General features: G+C 40.1%; 1 protein-coding gene across 8 annotated transcripts in view; it reads right to left on the bottom strand.

Moving 5' to 3' along the window:
• Positions 1–17,066, bottom strand: part of CEP128 (centrosomal protein 128) — a 139,394-nt gene extending 122,328 nt beyond the window's left edge. For 4 of the 8 annotated variants that reach the window (XM_054200140.1, XM_054200145.1, XM_054200143.1 and 1 more), the window contains exons 1-7: positions 17,005–17,066; positions 12,770–12,930; positions 11,274–11,360; positions 7,598–7,724; positions 6,517–6,638; positions 3,985–4,076; positions 3,185–3,257 (exon numbers count right to left, since the gene is read on the bottom strand). In XM_054200140.1, coding sequence (XP_054056115.1) covers positions 3,185–3,257; positions 3,985–4,076; positions 6,517–6,638; positions 7,598–7,724; positions 11,274–11,360; positions 12,770–12,916 — 648 coding nt within the window. In that variant the 5' untranslated portion in view covers positions 12,917–12,930; positions 17,005–17,066. Of the gene's footprint in view, positions 1–3,184; positions 3,258–3,984; positions 4,077–6,516; positions 6,639–7,597; positions 7,725–11,273; positions 11,361–12,769; positions 12,931–16,921 lie in introns of those variants that run through there. The other 4 variants (XM_054200144.1, XM_054200141.1, XM_054200147.1 and 1 more) reach the window with 4 other exon arrangements.
• Positions 17,067–18,854: the final 1,788 nt, after the last annotated feature.

Below are 18,854 nucleotides of genomic sequence, written 5' to 3'. Positions count from 1 at the left end.
AACAAGCGGTCGGTGCCAACAATATTGTTATCAGTGTGTCATGGTTTAACCCCAGCCAGCAGCTAGAACCGTGTAGCCGCTCACTCACTCCCCCCAGTTTGGATGGGGGAGAGAATCAGAAGAGTAAAAGTGAGGAAAAACTCATGCGTTGAGATCACAGAATGGTAGGGGTTGGAAGGGACCTCTGGAGATCATCTAGTCCAAGCCCCCTGCCAGAGCAGATTCACCTAGAGCCGGTTGCACAGGAACACATCCAGGCAGGTTTTGAATGTCTCGAGACAGAGACTCCACCACCTCTCTGGGCAGCCTGTTCCAGTGCTCTGCCACTCTCAAAGTAAAGTTCCTCTTCATGTTGAGAAAAGAGATAAAGGCATTTTAATAGGTGGAGCAAAAGCCATGCACGCAAGCAAAGCAAAACAAGGAATTCATTCACTGCTTCCCACTGGCTGGCAGCTGTTCAGCCATCTCCAGGAAAGCAGGGCTCCATCACGTGTAATGGTTACTTGGGAAGACAAACAACACAACTCCAAACATCCCCCACTCCCTTCTTCCCCAGCTTTATATAGTGAGCATGACATTACATGGGATGGAATATTCCTTTGGTCAGTTGGGGTCAGCTGTCCCAGCTGTGTCCCCTCCCAACGTCTTGTGCCCCCATAGCCTGCTCACTAGTGGGGTGGTGTGAGGAGCAGAAAAGGCTTTGTCTGACTAGTAACAACCAAAACCATTAGTGCGCTGTCATCACCATTTCTCATCCCAGTCATGGAAGTCTAAGACCAATAAATTATGTTCCAAAGGGAGGGCTTCCCATCACGGACCCGCTGCTCCAAGACAAACTGAGGAAGTATGGGCTAGACGAGGTGACAGTGAGGTGGATCGAGAGCTGGCTGAGTGACAGAACCCAGAGGGTTGTGATCAGCGGCACAGAGTCCAGTTGGAGGCCTGTAACGAGTGGTGTCCCTCAGGGGTCAATACTTGGACCAATTTTGTTCAATATATTCATTAATGACCTAGATGAGGGGACAGAGTGTATCCTCAGCAAGTTTGCTGATGATACCAAGCTGGGAGGGGTGGCCGACACTCCGGAGGGCCGTGCTGCCATCCAGCGTGACCTGGACAGGCTGGAGAGCTGGGCAGAGAAGAACCTAATGAGGTTCAACAAAAGCAAGTGTAGGGTCCTGCACCTGGGAAGGAAGAATGCCAAACACCAGTATAGGTTAGGGGCGGACATGCTGGGAAGCAGCTCTGAGGAGAAGGACCTGGGGGTCCTGGTAGACAGTAAATTATCCATGAGCCAGCAGTGTGCCCTTGTCGCCAAGAAGGCCAATGGCATCCTGGGCTGCATAGGGAAGACTGTGGCCAGTAGGTCGAGGGAGGTCATTCTCCCCCTCTACTCTGCACTGGTGAGGCCACGACTGGAGTACTGTGTCCAGTTTTGGGCTCCCCAGTTCAAGAGGGACAGGGAACTACTGGAGCGAGTCCAGCGTAGGGCAGCCAAGATGATTATGGGACTGGAGCACCTCCCTTATGAGGAAAGGCTGAAAGAGCTGGGACTCTTTAGCCTGGAGAAGAGAAGGTTGAGGGGGGACCTGATTAATGTTTACAAGTACCTAAAGGGTGGGTTTAGGGAGGACGGAGCCAGGCTCTTTTCAATGGTTCCCAGCGACAGGACAAGGGGCAATGGGCACAAGCTGGAACATAGGAAGTTCCGTTCAAATACATGGAAAAACTTCTTTACAGTGAGGGTGACAGAGCACTGGAACAGGCTGCCCAGGGAGGTTGTGGAGTCCCCTTCTCTGGAGATTTTCAAGACCCGCCTGGATGCAGCCCTGAGGGATGTGGTTTAGGCAATCCTGCTCTAGCAGGGGAGTTGGACTAGATGATCTCTAGAGGTCCCTTCCAACTCTGAAGATTCCGTGATTCCGTGAAACCACTGAAAGGGGTTCTCCGCTGTGGGTCCCATTTTATAGCCTGGGTCAGATCTGATCTGTGGTCATCTATTGGTCACAGTCACATACAGCTTTCATTGGTCAAGTGGTCTCCTATGTAGGTTCATTGGCTGAGATGGTCTCTAGGGCTCAGGTATCTGGGGTACGTGTGTGGGAGTTGTTTGCATAGGTGGCCAGCAGCTCCCATGCTTCCCACAAGCTAGACACCATGCTCCTGTACTTTGCTGTTAGACCCGCGGTGAGGAAGGAGGGGCGGTGCTCTTGCCAAAATCCCAAATCCAAAACAGCACTACACCAGCTGCTAGCAAGAATGCTAGCAGATTGACGAAACCCAGATGAATCCCAGATGAAACCATGACAAAGTGACAAACACATCACTAAGCTCTTGACAGAGCATTCAGTACCAACTCACACAATTTTAGGGCAAGATGAATCACCTATGGGAAAATAAGGACACACAACACTTGCTCTGAAAAGTCAGCATTGCTACTGATACCACATTAATACTCACACAAAGCATACACTCAAGATTTACGAGTCAAGATTTATCTACAGGATTTTTACCTCCTAACTGCTGGGGAGATTCTCAACTTCTCTTGTTCCTACAGCAATATGCTGTTTGACTTGCATCTCAATAGCAGATCTCTTTCATATTTAAGTGATATAGACTGCAGTTAGCCTGCTTCCAGCAAACACAGAAGGCAAAAAAGAAGAAACTATCATGGCTGTCCTGCCTCCTTTGTTACATTTGTCACAAAGCCTTCAGAGAAGAGTGCAGCCCAAAGAGACTCCTCCTGTTATGCTGCACAGATGATAAGGACTAAAAAGGACAGGGAGGGAAGAAGGAAGAGGAAACAGTATTATTCATCATCATAACATGGGAAGGCTTGTATCTTTCAAAAGGTATCTTAACAAGTATGATAGTGTTCAAACCAATGTTCAAAGTTAAAAAGCAGCTTTCTCCAAGACTGCGAAGTTTGAAACAGAAAAATTCACTAGATACACGTTTGTAAAACGCTCATTTTTACTTTAAACAAGTACCTGAAATATAAAACTTGTCTTGATTTCATTGTGGAAGGATAACATTATAACAACCTATAATAGCCTAGATAAGATCATGTTCAGATATACCTACTAATATATGGTACTGATTACCAACACACATATTAAACTAGAAACCCACACCCTGTTTAGAATACTAAATATAAATCATCTTTCGTGTTAGTCACACTCACCGTTTCTTGTCTTTGGGACTCAGTAAGCTTTTCAGACAACTCTTCTAGAGTCTTTCTTAATTCAGCATCAGTCCTTCATAGAAAGATATAGGTAAGACAATATTCTACAGTGGAAAAACTAAACAATAACTGTGATAATTTTAAGCAGCAACAATCTCCTGGATTTTTATGTTACTTCAATTTGTTCTACAGCCTCTAAATTCCTAGCATAATTGGAGTCCAGCCTCAAGTGGAAAATTCATGATAAAATGCATTTCCATTCCTCAAATGAAGATAACAGAGCATCTAGTTTGAAAGTCTAAGTATCAGGTCAACAAGTACAAAAATATGAATATGTCTACACAGTCCTTTTGAATAGCACTAGTTCCTACTAGGAATTAGCGGACTAATTCTTATTATTGCTAGTAGACAAAGCACCATATGTTGAGACAGTATGTACTTTAAAAAATCATTATGGCCTACATGAGGCCTTGCGCTCAAGAGACTCCAGTACCAAGAATAAACAAGGAGCTAAGTTGTCATAAAAGAAATTCCCAAGTCCATTTTGTCCATATATACAAAAAAAGGGGGGAAGCCACATATACTATACAAATCAGAACATTTACATTTATAAATACTGCACAGGATGACATGGAACAAGCAGTTCATAATGCCGCTTTTATCTACATGTTGTGCAATTCCCCACTCTCCCTAAAATTAATTTTTAAATACAAAAAAAACAAAGGAGTTTAAGAGTTATTTAAAAGCATAACAATTATTTCCCACGCTATTCTTCACATGGAGTTATATTTTGTTTATACCGATTTCTTCTTGAAAGCTCCCGACTGATGTCATCTCCTAGGCGAACTTGTTCACTACTGAGATCTCGAAGAGACTGGTGGAAAGAATGCAGCTGTAAATTCAAGTACACAAAGTAAGCCGAGGCTTAGGAAGCCTTTTTTCTGTGATATTCAAAAAATACGTAGATACACATACACACTTTTTAAAATAAAGCAGATAAGAGTAACCTGATAAAACAACAGAATTCCATGAACTGCAGATGAGCCTGGATGAGTGGATGAGGCTTGCATGCTTCTAATTCAATCAACCCTCCACAACACCTGCTCATTGAAGTTTAATTTTCAGTCCATTATTTGCTAAACCAAGTTTCCCAACTATGATTTTTTTTTTTTCCTATGGTTCAGAGCTTGGTCGCTCCAGTTACCTGACACTGCACCATCTTTTTAACCTAATGCAAAAGAAGCTGAAAGACCTCAACAAGTGAAGTCAGAAGAGACACATTTCCTGCTAGTAAATGCTAGTGTAAGTGAAACAAAGTTCTGCCCAGCTACATATCTTACTATAAAAGGATGGCATATGAAATTTGAAGTGACCAAGCAGAACACTATGATGTATTCAGGAACTACCAAAGCACTGAGGAAAGATATTTTACCTTGCCCAAGACTTTACATACCCTACTAGAATGCTTTTTTCAGAGGTTGGGGGAAAAAAAAGAGCCAAAAGCAAAATAAAACCCACAATCTATTTTCCTCTGTAAAACCTCCCATTTCCCCCATTCAGCAGGCCCCAAATTTATAGTCAAACTTTTTAAGGGAGCAAATAAGAAAAGTAATAGGTCATCCATGGTCTTCATGGGATAAAAAGTGACAGTTGATCTATCCTACTGCTGTCAACACCTCAGTGGCCAGGGCTATCATTATGAAAAATCATGGTTTATAACATCCCCTTCTTCTATGCCCAAGACAAATCTAGATCTCACATAGCCCAGCTAACTGCCCTAAACATTCAGACACAGGCACTACCACCTTCCCATGTGACTAACTAGAAATTTCAACCTGACCCAGGAGACTTTGGAAAATATAGTATATTTTCAGAATCTTTCAGCCTAAGAAGGAGAGAGACTCACATTTGTTAAAAGGCCATTCAGGTGGAAAATTACCTTAGCTAGAAACAGTCAGAATGGAAATAAAGGGATTTTGGTTACAGAAAGAAGAAAAAGCCACAGCTTTAGTTAAGCAGTACTGCTTTATCTCTGCCCCAATTTCTACCTACGGTCATCATCAATGACTACTTCTAGTTCATCATTCCTCAAAGCACTATACCCTCCTCACAAAATAGTTAATGATTGAGTAAAGCCATGTTCTTTCAGTGAAAAGCAAGAATACGGAATAAACCAGCAGTCACCATCAAAACAGGAAAAAAGCTATTTGCTTATATAGTTACTTAATATAAATGAGGAATCTTGTATGCGTTGCAGGAACTCCCTTGCATAAAATTTCTAAGACATTTATAGAATATTTAGAAGTAGTCTAAAATATTGCTAAGGTTTTTGGAAGTTCAGGAGGAAAGATTATTTTCTTCCAAGGATCGATGTTCCCCACTAACCCTGAGGGAGGAAGGAATAGGGGAAGAAGTAGACTGAAAGGACAATGAAATAGGCTTAAACAGAAGTCTAGGAATTTCTGTAGCACTCAGACTTCCCAAAAAGCCAACTGACAGAATTTATTGTGGTTAAGTTTAAAACTAATTATTTGGAAGTTGAGACTGATTTAATAAAGTCAACATGAACACCTTACAATCAGCTGCTTTAACATTAGTCATAATACATTTTTCCTGAACAAATTAGCCCACACAGAAGGATTCACTCAAGCAGGTCTAGACACTCTGTCTGAAAGAGCAAAAGCAGGTACTGAAATCTCCTCTCTATTGGTAGCATATACAAAGCCTATAGTCTTAGCCATTAAATTAATTTATTTCTTCTGAAGAGTCTGCAAGCAGACACAAGTTGACAGGTATGAAAATTACCAGTGTCATACACATCCTCTCCTCCTCACATCATCTGCCTGAAGTACAGGGTCAAATTATCCTACTCACAGGTCAGACCTAGAATTAAGATGGAGAACTAGCTGGCTCAAAATCAATCCACGCTACACTGAAGTAACCAGCAAAAGGACCAAGATCCTGTGCCATTAACTAAAGCGGAATAGTGGATTTCAGCACATAGGTGAATGTTAATCACATATTCAGAGATGATTTTTCTTTCTCATATGTGGCCTAAAAAGTACAGAGATTATTTTCATACATTCCTTTTGATATCACTACCATCTGCATCTTTTTATCTGCAACAATAGATTTGCATGAAACTTCATGACACTGACAGATACAAGAGGTGACTGCCTAATGAAGAATGGCATGTAACACTGAAAGCACACTTCATAGCTGAAACATTCTTAGTTGCATCATCAGAATAACCTCATTTGATGCAAAAGCAAAGAGCCTGGTGACCATATATTGCCTGTTTTGGGGAAGCAACTCCCATTAGTGCTCTGTACCTGGTCCAAATTATCTGCCTCATTGACAAATCGAACACTTGCAGATCTAGACCTTCGATGTCTATTGCCCTGTGAGTCTCCATAGTCCCTGAGAGGAGAAGTAGGCAGGAAGTGGCGGTTCCCTTTATGAGATAAGAGATAAAAAAGTAAATAGGAAGACAAAACTTCATACAGGAAATTTTCATTTTGCTTCACGAAAAACACGTGTTTCATCTTGCCAATACCCTTATAGGCCACGTTACAGACAAAACAACTACTAAAGTTACATAAAATGCACAGGCATACTCCTTGTTTAGCTCTTTGCAGGATTCTTCTTTAATTTAAATATTTCTGGAACACATGTATGTGATCGGTAAGAAAAAGGTTTCCTTTGTTTCTCCAAGGAATAGGTAGGTTTTTTCCTCAGATTTTATTTGTGCAAGCAATAGCTTTTCCTCCACCTGGATCTATTGTAGCTTCAAACTACAGTACTTCACAGCTTTGACATTAGAAAAATGAAAGTTTTAGAGCTTTCTGTTAAAATACATTAAATGCTACTTCTGGGAGGAAAACTCCTCCCAAATACACCTTTTCCTAAAATATAATGAATTTTCAGAGAGACATACAAGAAAAAACTACTTTTCTGGAGGTTATACATTGGTTCAGTTTTTCCTTTTCCACTGAGCCGTAGATAATTTCATCCACACATCCATAATCTTATGCATTTAAATTTTAAATTTCCCTTTTGCTGTGAAGCAAGCTTCAGAAACTGCAATATCTTTTGGATTTAGCTTTAACTTGTGTATACCTACAACTCATGCAGCGGACAAGGAATTTCCTCTACTGAAAGAATCAATGTTTCATTTAGATCTCTCGGGATATCAGCAGAAAAGAGCGTGTAACAGAAAGCTATAAGAATTTACCCAATAAGCAACTGCATAATTTAATGTAGGTCTCAAATTTCTAAACTGAATTTCTTTGAGGTAATCATTGATGACTTATCACGCCACTATCTTCACACATTTTTCTTCTTAATTTCCTCTTTTCATACAACAGCTATATCACATAATTTAAGTATACTCAAACACTTTAAGTATTTTACCTGACACTCCTTCTCCATCCAGATCACTAGGGTATAAGCTTGAGAGGGAAGCACTTCTCATTCCAGTGTTTCGGGTTAATTGTTGGCTCCTTAATTGACCTATAGACTGTTCCAGTGTTTCTTTCAACTGCAGAGAAATTACAGTTTATTGAAATGTGAATACAGGCTGCTTAAAAAAAACCCATGTATATAAAATATTATTTTTCAAAGTCATTAAGAGAATCAAAACTATTTTAAAGCCAAGTATAGCTATGAATTAATAACAGCTTTTCTTTAGTATCTTGTACATCAGATTCCCATAACTATAGCAAAACACGTTTCCAACATTGGTAGCTTCAAATAGCAAGTTTCTTAAAACAGTGGTGTAACACACCAGGAAAAGTATGTCTCCAACAACCAAAATAAGTCCTATCTGCCAGCAATGCTCAATAACAGCCTTGCAAAATCCAGAAGAGAACTTCAAAGTAATTTTTTTAATTGGAATTTTTCTACCAGCACTAGCTGCAATCAGTTTAACAAATGGCTATCAAATTTTACGAAGGAACTTTACATCAAGCCCTACTTTTCTAGAAAAAGGCTGCCATTCCCCCTCTTAAGAGTTCAGAACTGACTATATTCCTAAATAAGTTCCTCATTTTTCAAACTTGCATCTTATTTTCTAAAACTGCATTTGCTAACTTTGGTTCTTAGCCACTTGCTTTTGTCACACCTTTATTTGACAATCCACAAAACATCAATTTCTAAAGGTTCAGCTTAACTCTCCTTAACAGTCTTGTACCACAATGGTTAAATTGCTGCTTTATTCTTGCAGAATTACACATGCTGTGATGGATCCCCCTCTGGGTGGCACTTTTTTCCCCCCAAAGCATAAAACACCACTTTAAATCTTTTCTGAATCTTTCAATTACTTGTTTAGGTTCTTTTAACATATTCTGTTTTCATTATATGGCATTATTAAAAAACATTCATCACTAAGGAACTCTCAAACCAAAAACCTTAAGGATCTTCTAATGCTTTCTCAAAAAAGACAGAGGCTACTTGAGGGCAAAAATATACAACAATGCATGTATGTAACAAAAGATCACTTTTGTATTCAAAAAGTTAAAACTTAAAAAAAAATAGTCATGAAAATGCCACAGGATCAACGAATGAACAGCAATAACTCAATTTTCAAATCTAACTTGACTCTGTGAAAAACCTATCTTGCCTCTTTAATAGGGTAATTAAAACTGTAAATTAAGCTACAGGTGCTCAGTTTGCATGCTTTAGCTTTACAGCACTTATTTTCATCCTTTCCACATGAAACCAGACAGCTGGATTTTTTTTATTCTTTTTATTTTTTTAATCAAAGAACCATGACACTGTCCAGAATTAACCACCTTACTCTTCAGTCTGTTTCTTTAGAACACAATGGCCAAAAAATTGTTTAAAACTTTGATTTATAATTTACATTATAAACATCATTATAGTTTAAGGTATTTGTGTTCTCTTAAAAAAAACACATTTAATTACTAAAAGAATGAAGAGAAGCTAGTGACAGTAGAACAGAGATATTAAAACACACAAATTTGAATAGAATATCTTTAATATTCACCAATCTGAATTCCGTTCCTCAACATCTCAACTATAAGCTGTCTAAAATCCCATCAAAACAGTGGCTAATGTTTCAGTCCATTCCCATTTCTTTTTTTTTTTTTTTTAAATTTAAAGAGACAAACATCAGTACCATCAGAAAACATAAAACTTTAAAAAAAAAAACACACAACACCAAAACCAACATATCTTTCTCACAGACTAAATAGTTTTATACCTCTCCAAAGCCTCACATAAGCAAAAAAAAACGACGACAAAACACTCTCTCCTCCCCACCCCGAAGAGCAGAACAGAATCTTTCCTCTACTATTCTTGTCCTCCAGGGACATTACAAAAATCACAGGCCAACAGTGAAGTCCACAGGAGAATAACATTGCTCTGGAAAAGAGCACGTATGGAGTACAAGGCTCCCACCACTAGATAATCAACAAGAGCAACAATGAAATAATGTTCTGAGAAACAAACCTTCCTAACCCTGGAAGTTACTGCACTGATTCATAGGCAGACACCAGGCACCTCAAAGTGGGGTAGCAAGATAAATTTATAAACTAGAATGGAAAAGAGCTCCTCTGTGGCCCAACAGTCACCAATTTATAAATGCAAATATACCATACAATGGTCTGAAAAAAGTCTTTTTTAAGGGAAAAAAAAATAAAAATCACAAAGAATTCAAGAGTCAGACATTATGTTATTCAGCATAACTGGCAGAACCAAAACATATCGCATTTGGAGCAAAATATTCTTAGATAAACAATCTTTTCTAATATGGTAGAAACACTTGACCAACTATCATTGTGAGATAAAACGCAAATTATGACCACCCAAATGAAAAATCTAGTCAAGTTTTTCTTAGCTATTTATTGTAGGAGGAAAACTGATTCACTACTTCCTGATCCCAGATGCTTCTTCCCACATAACAAATAAATACAACATCTATTCTATGCAAGTGGAAACTTCTGCTTCAGAAAGGGAACAGGAACTCAGAGAAATGTGATATCTTTACTAATAAGACTGATTTTACACTATTATTTAAAGCTCAAACAGGAGGTGGTTAGAGTCTCTAAATTTTTCCTCCACTTGAGCCATAATCAAAAGCCACCTAGCATGACTAAGAAGAATGCACATTAAGTCAAAATTAAATTTGAGCGATGTCTCACTCACCTCGATGTTTCCGAATAGAAAATCTTTCCAGAATAATGTTATTGAACTACACTTAGTATAAGCATTTGTTAAAAACAGACAACCTTAAATGGTTCCAATGCCCACCAGAAATTCCACAAATTCAATACCTAAGTAGAGCTTATAAAGACACAAACAGCATTCAAACAGAAGAAAAAAAATTATTGAGGCATATAATACCCCAAATTATTTCCATGCAGAGCCTGTACACACTGATTTAGAAAGCAAGCTGTCCGAAGAAAACAAGCCTTCTTTTCTACATATTTGCTTTTTCTCTCTTCTTCTCTACCCTCACATGCAAAATATTCCTGTATCTCATATGTTTCTGTTTCAATGCATCACCTGCTACAATTTGTTTGTAACCAAGTTATAAACCTCTCTTGCCCTACCAGCACTAATTTGTTCTACTTTCTCTGTCTACACACCTGTTTTCAAACTTGTGGAAGTTTGATATTTATGAGAATTTCACCCCTTCTCCAATTTAGAGAAAGCTGGTCAACAGATTCAAAAGCTGTTGTAGAATGACAGAAAAAAAAAAAAAAACCTACAGCAGAAGGATCACAATCTCATTCCCTGCTGTAATTCAGCTTTTATCTTATCACTTATTCATGCAAAAGAAACATGTTCCCTAATACTTTATTTCAGCTATGCACCTTGTACTTGACAGTATCATAACACAACAATCTATTTGGTGCTTCTATACCAGAAGAGTAATGAAGCTACAAAACCTGTCAGTTTCGTTATATAACACATTACTATAGTTTGATTTAGATTGGTCAAATAAATATGAAAAGTTTCTGTTTACATTTACTTAACTCTTGATATATTCTATGCATTACTACCAAGTTTTCATCTATGAATGCTACTCGCAGAAAAGACTTAAGATAAACTGAAAGTTGCTCACAGTTGCTATTGCTTCGGTTTGTTCCTTGTTGTATTCTCTGTATTGTCCTAGCAAATGGTCAACGTGTCTTAGATTTCTGTTGGTATCCTTAAAAAAAGAATTTGAGGGAGAAAAGTCAAAACAAAAGTCTCCTCTAATCAAATATCACTGTTGTCTTTGTTATTCTTGGTTTATAAGAGTAAATCAATAACACAAGTGCTTTTTAAAGGGTCGAAGCATTCAAAATCCTATTCAAGTAAACAGAATCGGAAGACATACAGCACAGATAAAGGGAAGGGAAAACACCCAAAAACCATCCAGTCATTTACAGTACAACCGTAAGGCTTCATTTTCAAAAAGAAAGCTTTGTAAGTTTCAACCACTCTGTAAAAAAGCTTTTCTAATCCAAAAACCTTAACATTACCCGCCTGTAAAATAGAATTAAATTAACTGAGAAATAACACATTTTTGAAGATAAACACATTAGGTAAGGTCTCTGCATGAGCATTCTCTGGCCAGATGAAGAGCTGGATCAGGTGGCAGTTCTGCTGAAAAGCAGTCCACAAAAAGCAATTCGCTTAAAATCAGAATTTCAGAAGAGCAGCTAGAAAGAGGTTATGCAGAAACAAGATAATACCAGAGAATCCCTATAAAAAAAAATAAAAATAATAATAGATTGTTATTAACTCTTTTCTAGCTTATTTTCCAGCTAAGTTTTGAAGTTTAAATTCAACATCCTATATGGATTTTTCTCTTCTCACATATTAAAAAGAAAAAAAATAAATATTGCCAGCCAAACAATACTTCAACGCAAGTGATAATACATAAGCCCATCCTCTCTAGGTATTCAGAGCTGTCAGCTAGAGAAGAATAGGAATGACTTCTCAAGCAATAAAAGATGTCAAGATAGCTAAATGTCTCCTCACGTTTGCAAAACATTCAGAGATTTCCTCAACTGCCTCCACTGAAGAGGCAGGAATTAGATGAACACTTTTTCCTGCTCAGGTATGGATCTCTCACAAGTTTATAAATACTGCTTCTCACTGTTCCACAGTGAGAAGCATATTCGAAAACATTCGAATTGTAAACTCTGTCATGAGGGAATTGACTGCCTACATATTTACTTTATCAGGAATCAGGAAATTTTACACAATACAAGACAAGAAAGATGGGGCTGGAACTTCCTGCTACAAAATTTAATGCCTGTGAGAATCTGACAAAGTTTATTTGGCATTACTCAGTTTGCTAACTTTATAAACAGCATTACCAACCTAACACATCATTGTTTCTAAAATTCTATTACTGTCTGAAGTAATGGCTATATAAAAGCGTAACAAGCCACATTACTTTCAGCTCAAAGGCAATATGATCAATTTCCCAAAACCTTTTTGGTTTGCACAGAAAGCAATGTTTCCCATCAGTACAGTATTTTCCACAACTTCAGAAACGAAAGTTTGACCCAACATTACAGAAACACAGACTCTACAAATACTTTAAAACAGTATTTTGTAAACAACCTGTAAAGTGCTTGCTAAAGTATGGATCTTCTCTGTAACTTCTTCAGCACCATAGTTCCGAGCTCTGTTGTGGGATGCTCTCAAAGGTGGACGCCTTCCTATTCGACCCCTTAGAAAGTTGTCTGAATCACTGGATGAATCTGCCATTAGTACCTTGCAACCTAAGTGGGAAGACCAGAAAAATAATGAATGTTAAATTCTGATTGTAACTGAACAGTCTCCGACTGGCACAATATTCCCAAAGCAACTTCATAGACTCAGACTACATTTACATTAGCCTTTCTGGTTCGGGTCAGCAGGATGTACTTTTGAAGCAGATCTTCCAACTGCTTCTGTTCTTTTGCTTACATCATGAAGCAGTGCCAAGATGCAAAAGGCAGAGCCCATTAGGAGAGAACTATCAAAAGTTACATTCTCACTACTTGTAAGTGTTCAGTGTCCAGGATAAGACCATAGCCGAAAGTAAATTCTCCCCCCAAAACATACAGTGGAGACTCTGCTCTACAGAACCATTCCCCTTTGCCTCACACTACTTGCTAAGTTACATTTAGACTGGCCAGGGCCAACTAAGACAATTAATCCCAAGTAACTAAGTATCCGAAGTAAGTCTAAGAATCAGTATCTTAGAGACACAAGGAGAATTGGAGATACTATGGAAGGCAGCAAATGCAGTGTCTTAAAAAGAAGGAAAAGGAAAGAAAACTGTGCCCAAGAAGTTATAGGCTAATCAACTTAAAATAGTCTGTTTTAATTTTTCTACATATTTTAATTAAGTTTCCAGCAAAAGATGTGTTCTCAAAAAAACCCAAAACAACAACACCTGTTATGTACTCGTTGATATCAAATTAATCGATCTGCTAGTGGGTAATTAAATTTGTTAAACTGGAAAGAAGCCGTAGTGGTCACTCTTGGACAAACATGTCATTCACAAAAGTAACTTAAAGAAACATGAACTAAACTAAACTAAACTTTCCTAAAACGTAAGCCAAACTGGGTAAGTATCAGAACTCACAGAGCAGTTAACAGAAATTAAGTGTCAAATTGGCGAGAGGTATCAAGTGAGAACCTACAGTGAATCCACTATATATTTTCATTAAATGACCTGATAATGTAATATAATACATTTATTAAGTTTGCAGCTGACACTGTTTATCCAACTGGACAAACACAGCAAAGAAAACAGAAGTCAGTAGGAGAAAAAAAAAAAAAGCTATCCAAGACCCTTAATATTTCAAGTTGAATATGCATCAAGAATGTCATGTTCTAAAAAGAAAAAGCTAACACCACAGAAGATGTAAAAATAAGGGTAATTTTGTAAATTGGGGAAATATTATTTCTTGTATCCAATGTTAATTCAACATAACCCAGATTACTATATTGATGCTGGGGCAATTCACTTGACTAGAATTCAAAAATTCTTTGAGGCAGAGGAAATAGGGCTTGTGAGGAGAGAATGGGGATTGTCTTAAGAACAGCAAGTTAGAGAAGCAGGGAAAACAGGATAACAATCATCAAACACAGGAAAAGAAATTATTAAGAGCTACAGACAGATATGACCAGTATAGTAAAGTCACATAGTAACTGACTAAAATTACAACCCACAAAAGTTAGGTTAGATAGAAATTTTTTCTTAAACTATTACACACCGCATTTCTTAAACTATTACACATTACATCTTTCTGATCTTACCAAGCATGACAAGCAGCACAATCACTCAAAACCCAATAAGCAACTGATTCAGTGATCAATTTCCTCCAAGCTTAACAAAGGTTTTCAGTTTCAAAGCATTTTGTGAAAATATCTTTAAGACACCAAGTAAAGGGGAGACCCCTATTAATGGAATGGCCATACTAAGAATTAAGCACAAGATCAGCCTTATTAGGGATCAGAAACTCAGCCCTGAGACATTCCTCCACAGGAACATAGTCTTCACCTACTCATGGACCTACATACCAGCATATTTTGCCTGACTGTTATCAGTCGTACAGCCGCAACACATTTAATTTTAATGGTCATAGCAAATGGTTGATGGTCTGTATCTGTCATATTATCTCAACTACAGAGTCACAGTAAATGTTGTTTTGGTGTCTTAGATTTTTCAAACTCCATTCACAATTTCACAGGAAGCAAGTTCTCTTTTCCTCACAAACTGGGCAGAAAAGCCTATGTTGTATTTACTCTGTATGTAGAATACTGCACCCATGACAGCTAGAAAACTAACCTTACATTATGCGATTCATATAGCTTGTCTGTGAGTCAAACAGCTCCAAGCGAAAGATTAGGCTTAACTCTTAATACCACCATGTCACATTTCTTTCTGGAAGCTGAGAGCCCAAAAATAACATCACTTACGATGTTATCAGTTTCACATTAGTGAAAGAGAGCTTTTTAAAGATACCCAAATAGACAGAGAAATTAAGAATGATGAAACATGTAAGAACATTCAAATTATAGAAAGTGTTTTATCGCATTTCTAGATGAAATGGCGTAAATCAGCAGAATTCAAAAGGTCAGTTATTGTATCTCAGCTGATGGGAACTAAATTCTTAAAAATTTCTCAAACTCTTTTGAGAGTGGGCCTCTGAGCATGGCCCTACACATAACTCTGGTTAGACAAGTAGTGCAATGTCAGAAAAAGAGATAGGCACGTACAGAAATTAATGAAAAACGGCAATTGACTTATGTGCTGAAAAATTCATTCTGAGAAGTGTCTCAGCCATAAGAGCCCCAACTGCTGAAAAGCTATGACACTGGAGAAAACAAAAGGGAAATAAAGATTTACAGCAGAAAAGACTGATGAGTTTGTTTTCAGCTGTCCAAAAATAGGCTCATTAAGGTATTTACTGGCCAAAACACTGAAGAAAGGCTTGTAAACAAGGTAAATATAAAAGAAAACGCTAGACACCGGACATTTTGTCTGAAGAAAACTTTCTATTTATAGTTAAGTGGCATTCCTCTTTGTTCTCATGAGCAACCTAAGAGGAACTGTAAGTACTTTTCAGTTGAAGAAGTTTTGTTTTATTTAAAGCAACATCCTCATTTTTAAAGGAATTACAGAAATCTCATTTTAGATTAAAAAAAAAACATAAAAAGTAGAAATTCATATAAATATTCTGTATGCACATTTGCCTACTAATTTAAACCCCAAAACAAGCCTATTATCACTTTTTCCAGAAACCTAGACTGATTTCAGCACATGATCATACAACCTACTTGACAGTGAGAATCATTTGTCTTTTACTAGGTTTCAGTCTCCCTAAACAGATTATAACCTTTCTTGCACTGAGGAAAGACACCAATACCCAGTATTTTCCTTCCCTGTAGAAAACAGGGTGTTTCAGTTTCATTGAGGATTCTCTTGTGAAGAGATCTGCAGGTAAAAGCAAACACGAAGTACAGCTGACAGTTTCAACAGCAAGTTCTTCAGCTCAAGTAAGCAGATGATGAACTCGGGATACACAACCTAATTACTTCTCAAGTGGTTTTAACTGTTTTGCTCCACGCAGACTAATCTATGACTAGGTAACTGAGTGCTAAAGGCATATTTGAGGCCTTATAAGTTAAGACTGAGCACAACAAAAAAAAAAATGGACAGCCATTCCACAAAGGGACAACATGACACCTGAAAGGCCCTTTCCTCCAGTGCTTCCAAGTCAGAAGTTTACAAAAAGCCAGGAAGGTGACCCAACATGGTAACATTTCACCATCATGCTCTCAGGCACCGGTACCATGTTTTATTGTCAACTTGTGAAATCATGTTCCCAGCGCCCTTCAGCACCACGACACAGAAACCGGTCCCTTCGTATTGTTCACAATGCCCCCCGCAAATCCTCCTCCCGCCGTGCGCGTACAGAACTTCACTAACACCTGACCTCGTTTCTCAGGTCCTCCGGGATCTTTTGCCCCGGACAGGACCGGGAAAGCCCCGGAGGCAGCGGGACAACCCCAGGACGGCGCCGGGCACGCCGACGGCCGGGCCTCCGCCCTGCCCGCCGGCTGCCCCGCCTGCCGTCACGGCTCCGGAGCGACCCCGCGGCCGCCGCACCCCGCGCCTCCCACCGCAGCTCCCGGCCCCGCTCGCCTCAGAGCGGCGCTCCGCACCCAGCCAGCCCCTTCCCGCACGCCGCTCCGGCGGCAGCCCCCGGCCCTCACCGCACAGCGGCGGCTGCGGGAGGACGCCCCGCCTCACCGACCCCTTCCCCGGGCGCGCCCAACCGCCCCTCGCACCTCCTCACCTCGCCGCTATGGCAACTTGAACTAGCCGCCCTGACACCAGCTGCCAGAGCCGCCTTCCGGGCGCCAGGCCCGACCCCCCCGCAAGGCTCTGTGGAACGGGTAGTCCGCCGACCGCAGGCCCGCCGTGGGAAATACCGCGCGAAGGACTTCAACTCCCAAGAGGCTTTGCGGCGGGGACGCCGGCGGGAGCGGTAATGACCGGGCAGGCCCCGCCCGGCGAGGGAGCCGTTGGTCCTTGAGAGGCGGCGGGAAGTCCCTGACGGGTGTTTGTAGCAGTCTTTACAAGTTAAACCTCTACAAAATGCGTTTACAAACACTGCAGCTAAGTAAACATAAAGAGTAGAAACAAAAGCCGTTGCCCCGGCAAAGCAGGTGTGCCTGTTCCTCTTGTGAGGAGATTGGGCACCTGGCTGAGCCACTGGGAAATGGAGCGTGTGAGCTACTTAAAACAGTTGTTTCTTACAGGGGAGACATCTCCATTCCCATCTCCTTGTTTCTTTAAGCCAGGCATCTCCATGTTCACAAATGTTCTATCTATTACCTTGTGTGCAGTAATGAAAGTAATGCCTTAATGAGAGTTAAGGGATAGAGTGCTGTGACTGATGACAAGAAATGTCACCTGGGCCTCTGAAACTTGGGCAGAACTTGCTATAGTCCTAAAATCACTAGAATGTTTGGCTGCAGATCACCTGTAGGTGACCACTCAAGCCCAAAGTAAACGCAGTGTCTGTATTGCCTCTGGGATCCCCTCCAGGGAGTGACCGTTGGACTTTAAGCACAGTAGTAAAGTGTGGTTGACAATCCACACTGCCTACCTTCATTCCTACCACGAAGGACTGTTTCATTTATTCACCCACAAGTCTCTAATGCAGCAGGCATGCTTGCATTCCAGACGATTACAACAAACTTCAGGAGGGAGCCAGGCCCCCCACACCGGCAGCATACACCAACAGCCCAGGCAATGGCTGCTGGCCCCTGCTGCTCTGTCTTTGATTTGTGGTCATGCTTGAGAGGCATTATCCTCATCTAAGCTGAAGGCAGGTGAGACACAGAACAGGAAAGTAATGAAATAATTTACCTCACTGTGAGCTGAAGCATTAGTGAATAATTAGCAAATAAATAAGTCTTCCCTTCCAGTGTGTGACCGTTGTCCCAGACTTTCCTCTGCAAACTGCAGCATGATCAGGTTGTGCTGGAAGATCTAAATGCAGGATGAGAGTCGGGGCTTCTGCTCAGTCTCATAAGGTTTCTTGTGGTGGTGTCTGGGAGACAGGCCCTGGATCTTCCTGAGCTCTCTGAGGGATTTCCTCTCCTCCCAGTTTTGTACCTAGCAGTGGACTTGCTCCTCCATAAACTCCCAGAATACATCCATGAGCAGATTTCTTTTCCTGCCTCTCTCAGGCCATCACAGAGGGGATGAAGGGGTAAGGAGTGTGTCCTGGATGTGGCTGGTGTCTATATGAGAAATGTATTTACATCTATGCTGAGTGTGAGCACATCTGGCTTGCTATCAGTGGAAGCTGATGCCAATCCCTGAAACTGCCAAACTGGGCACAACCACTGGTCCTAAAGACCGTGCATATATCAATTATGAAAGTAGCTAGTCAGCAAACAACACTTACTATCTATGTGTATATTGGTCTAATGTTGTTATCGAAGGAGGCAGATACTTCCAGTGCTTCAGACAGCGATTATTTTTGTTCAAGGCCAGGTTGGATGGGGCTTTGAGCAGCCTGGTCTAGTGGAAGGTGTCCCTGCCCATGGCAGGGGGGTTGGAATGAGATGATCTTTAAGGTCCCTTCCAACTCTAACCATTCTAGGATTCTGTGATTTTTGCACACAGCTACAT

The sequence above is a fragment of the Rissa tridactyla genome, chromosome 4 (genome assembly GCF_028500815.1).
Source record: "Rissa tridactyla isolate bRisTri1 chromosome 4, bRisTri1.patW.cur.20221130, whole genome shotgun sequence".
Classification (NCBI taxonomy): Eukaryota; Metazoa; Chordata; class Aves; order Charadriiformes; family Laridae; genus Rissa; species Rissa tridactyla.
Note: the sequence above shows the minus strand (reverse complement) of the source record. Positions and strands in the feature narration are given on the sequence as shown.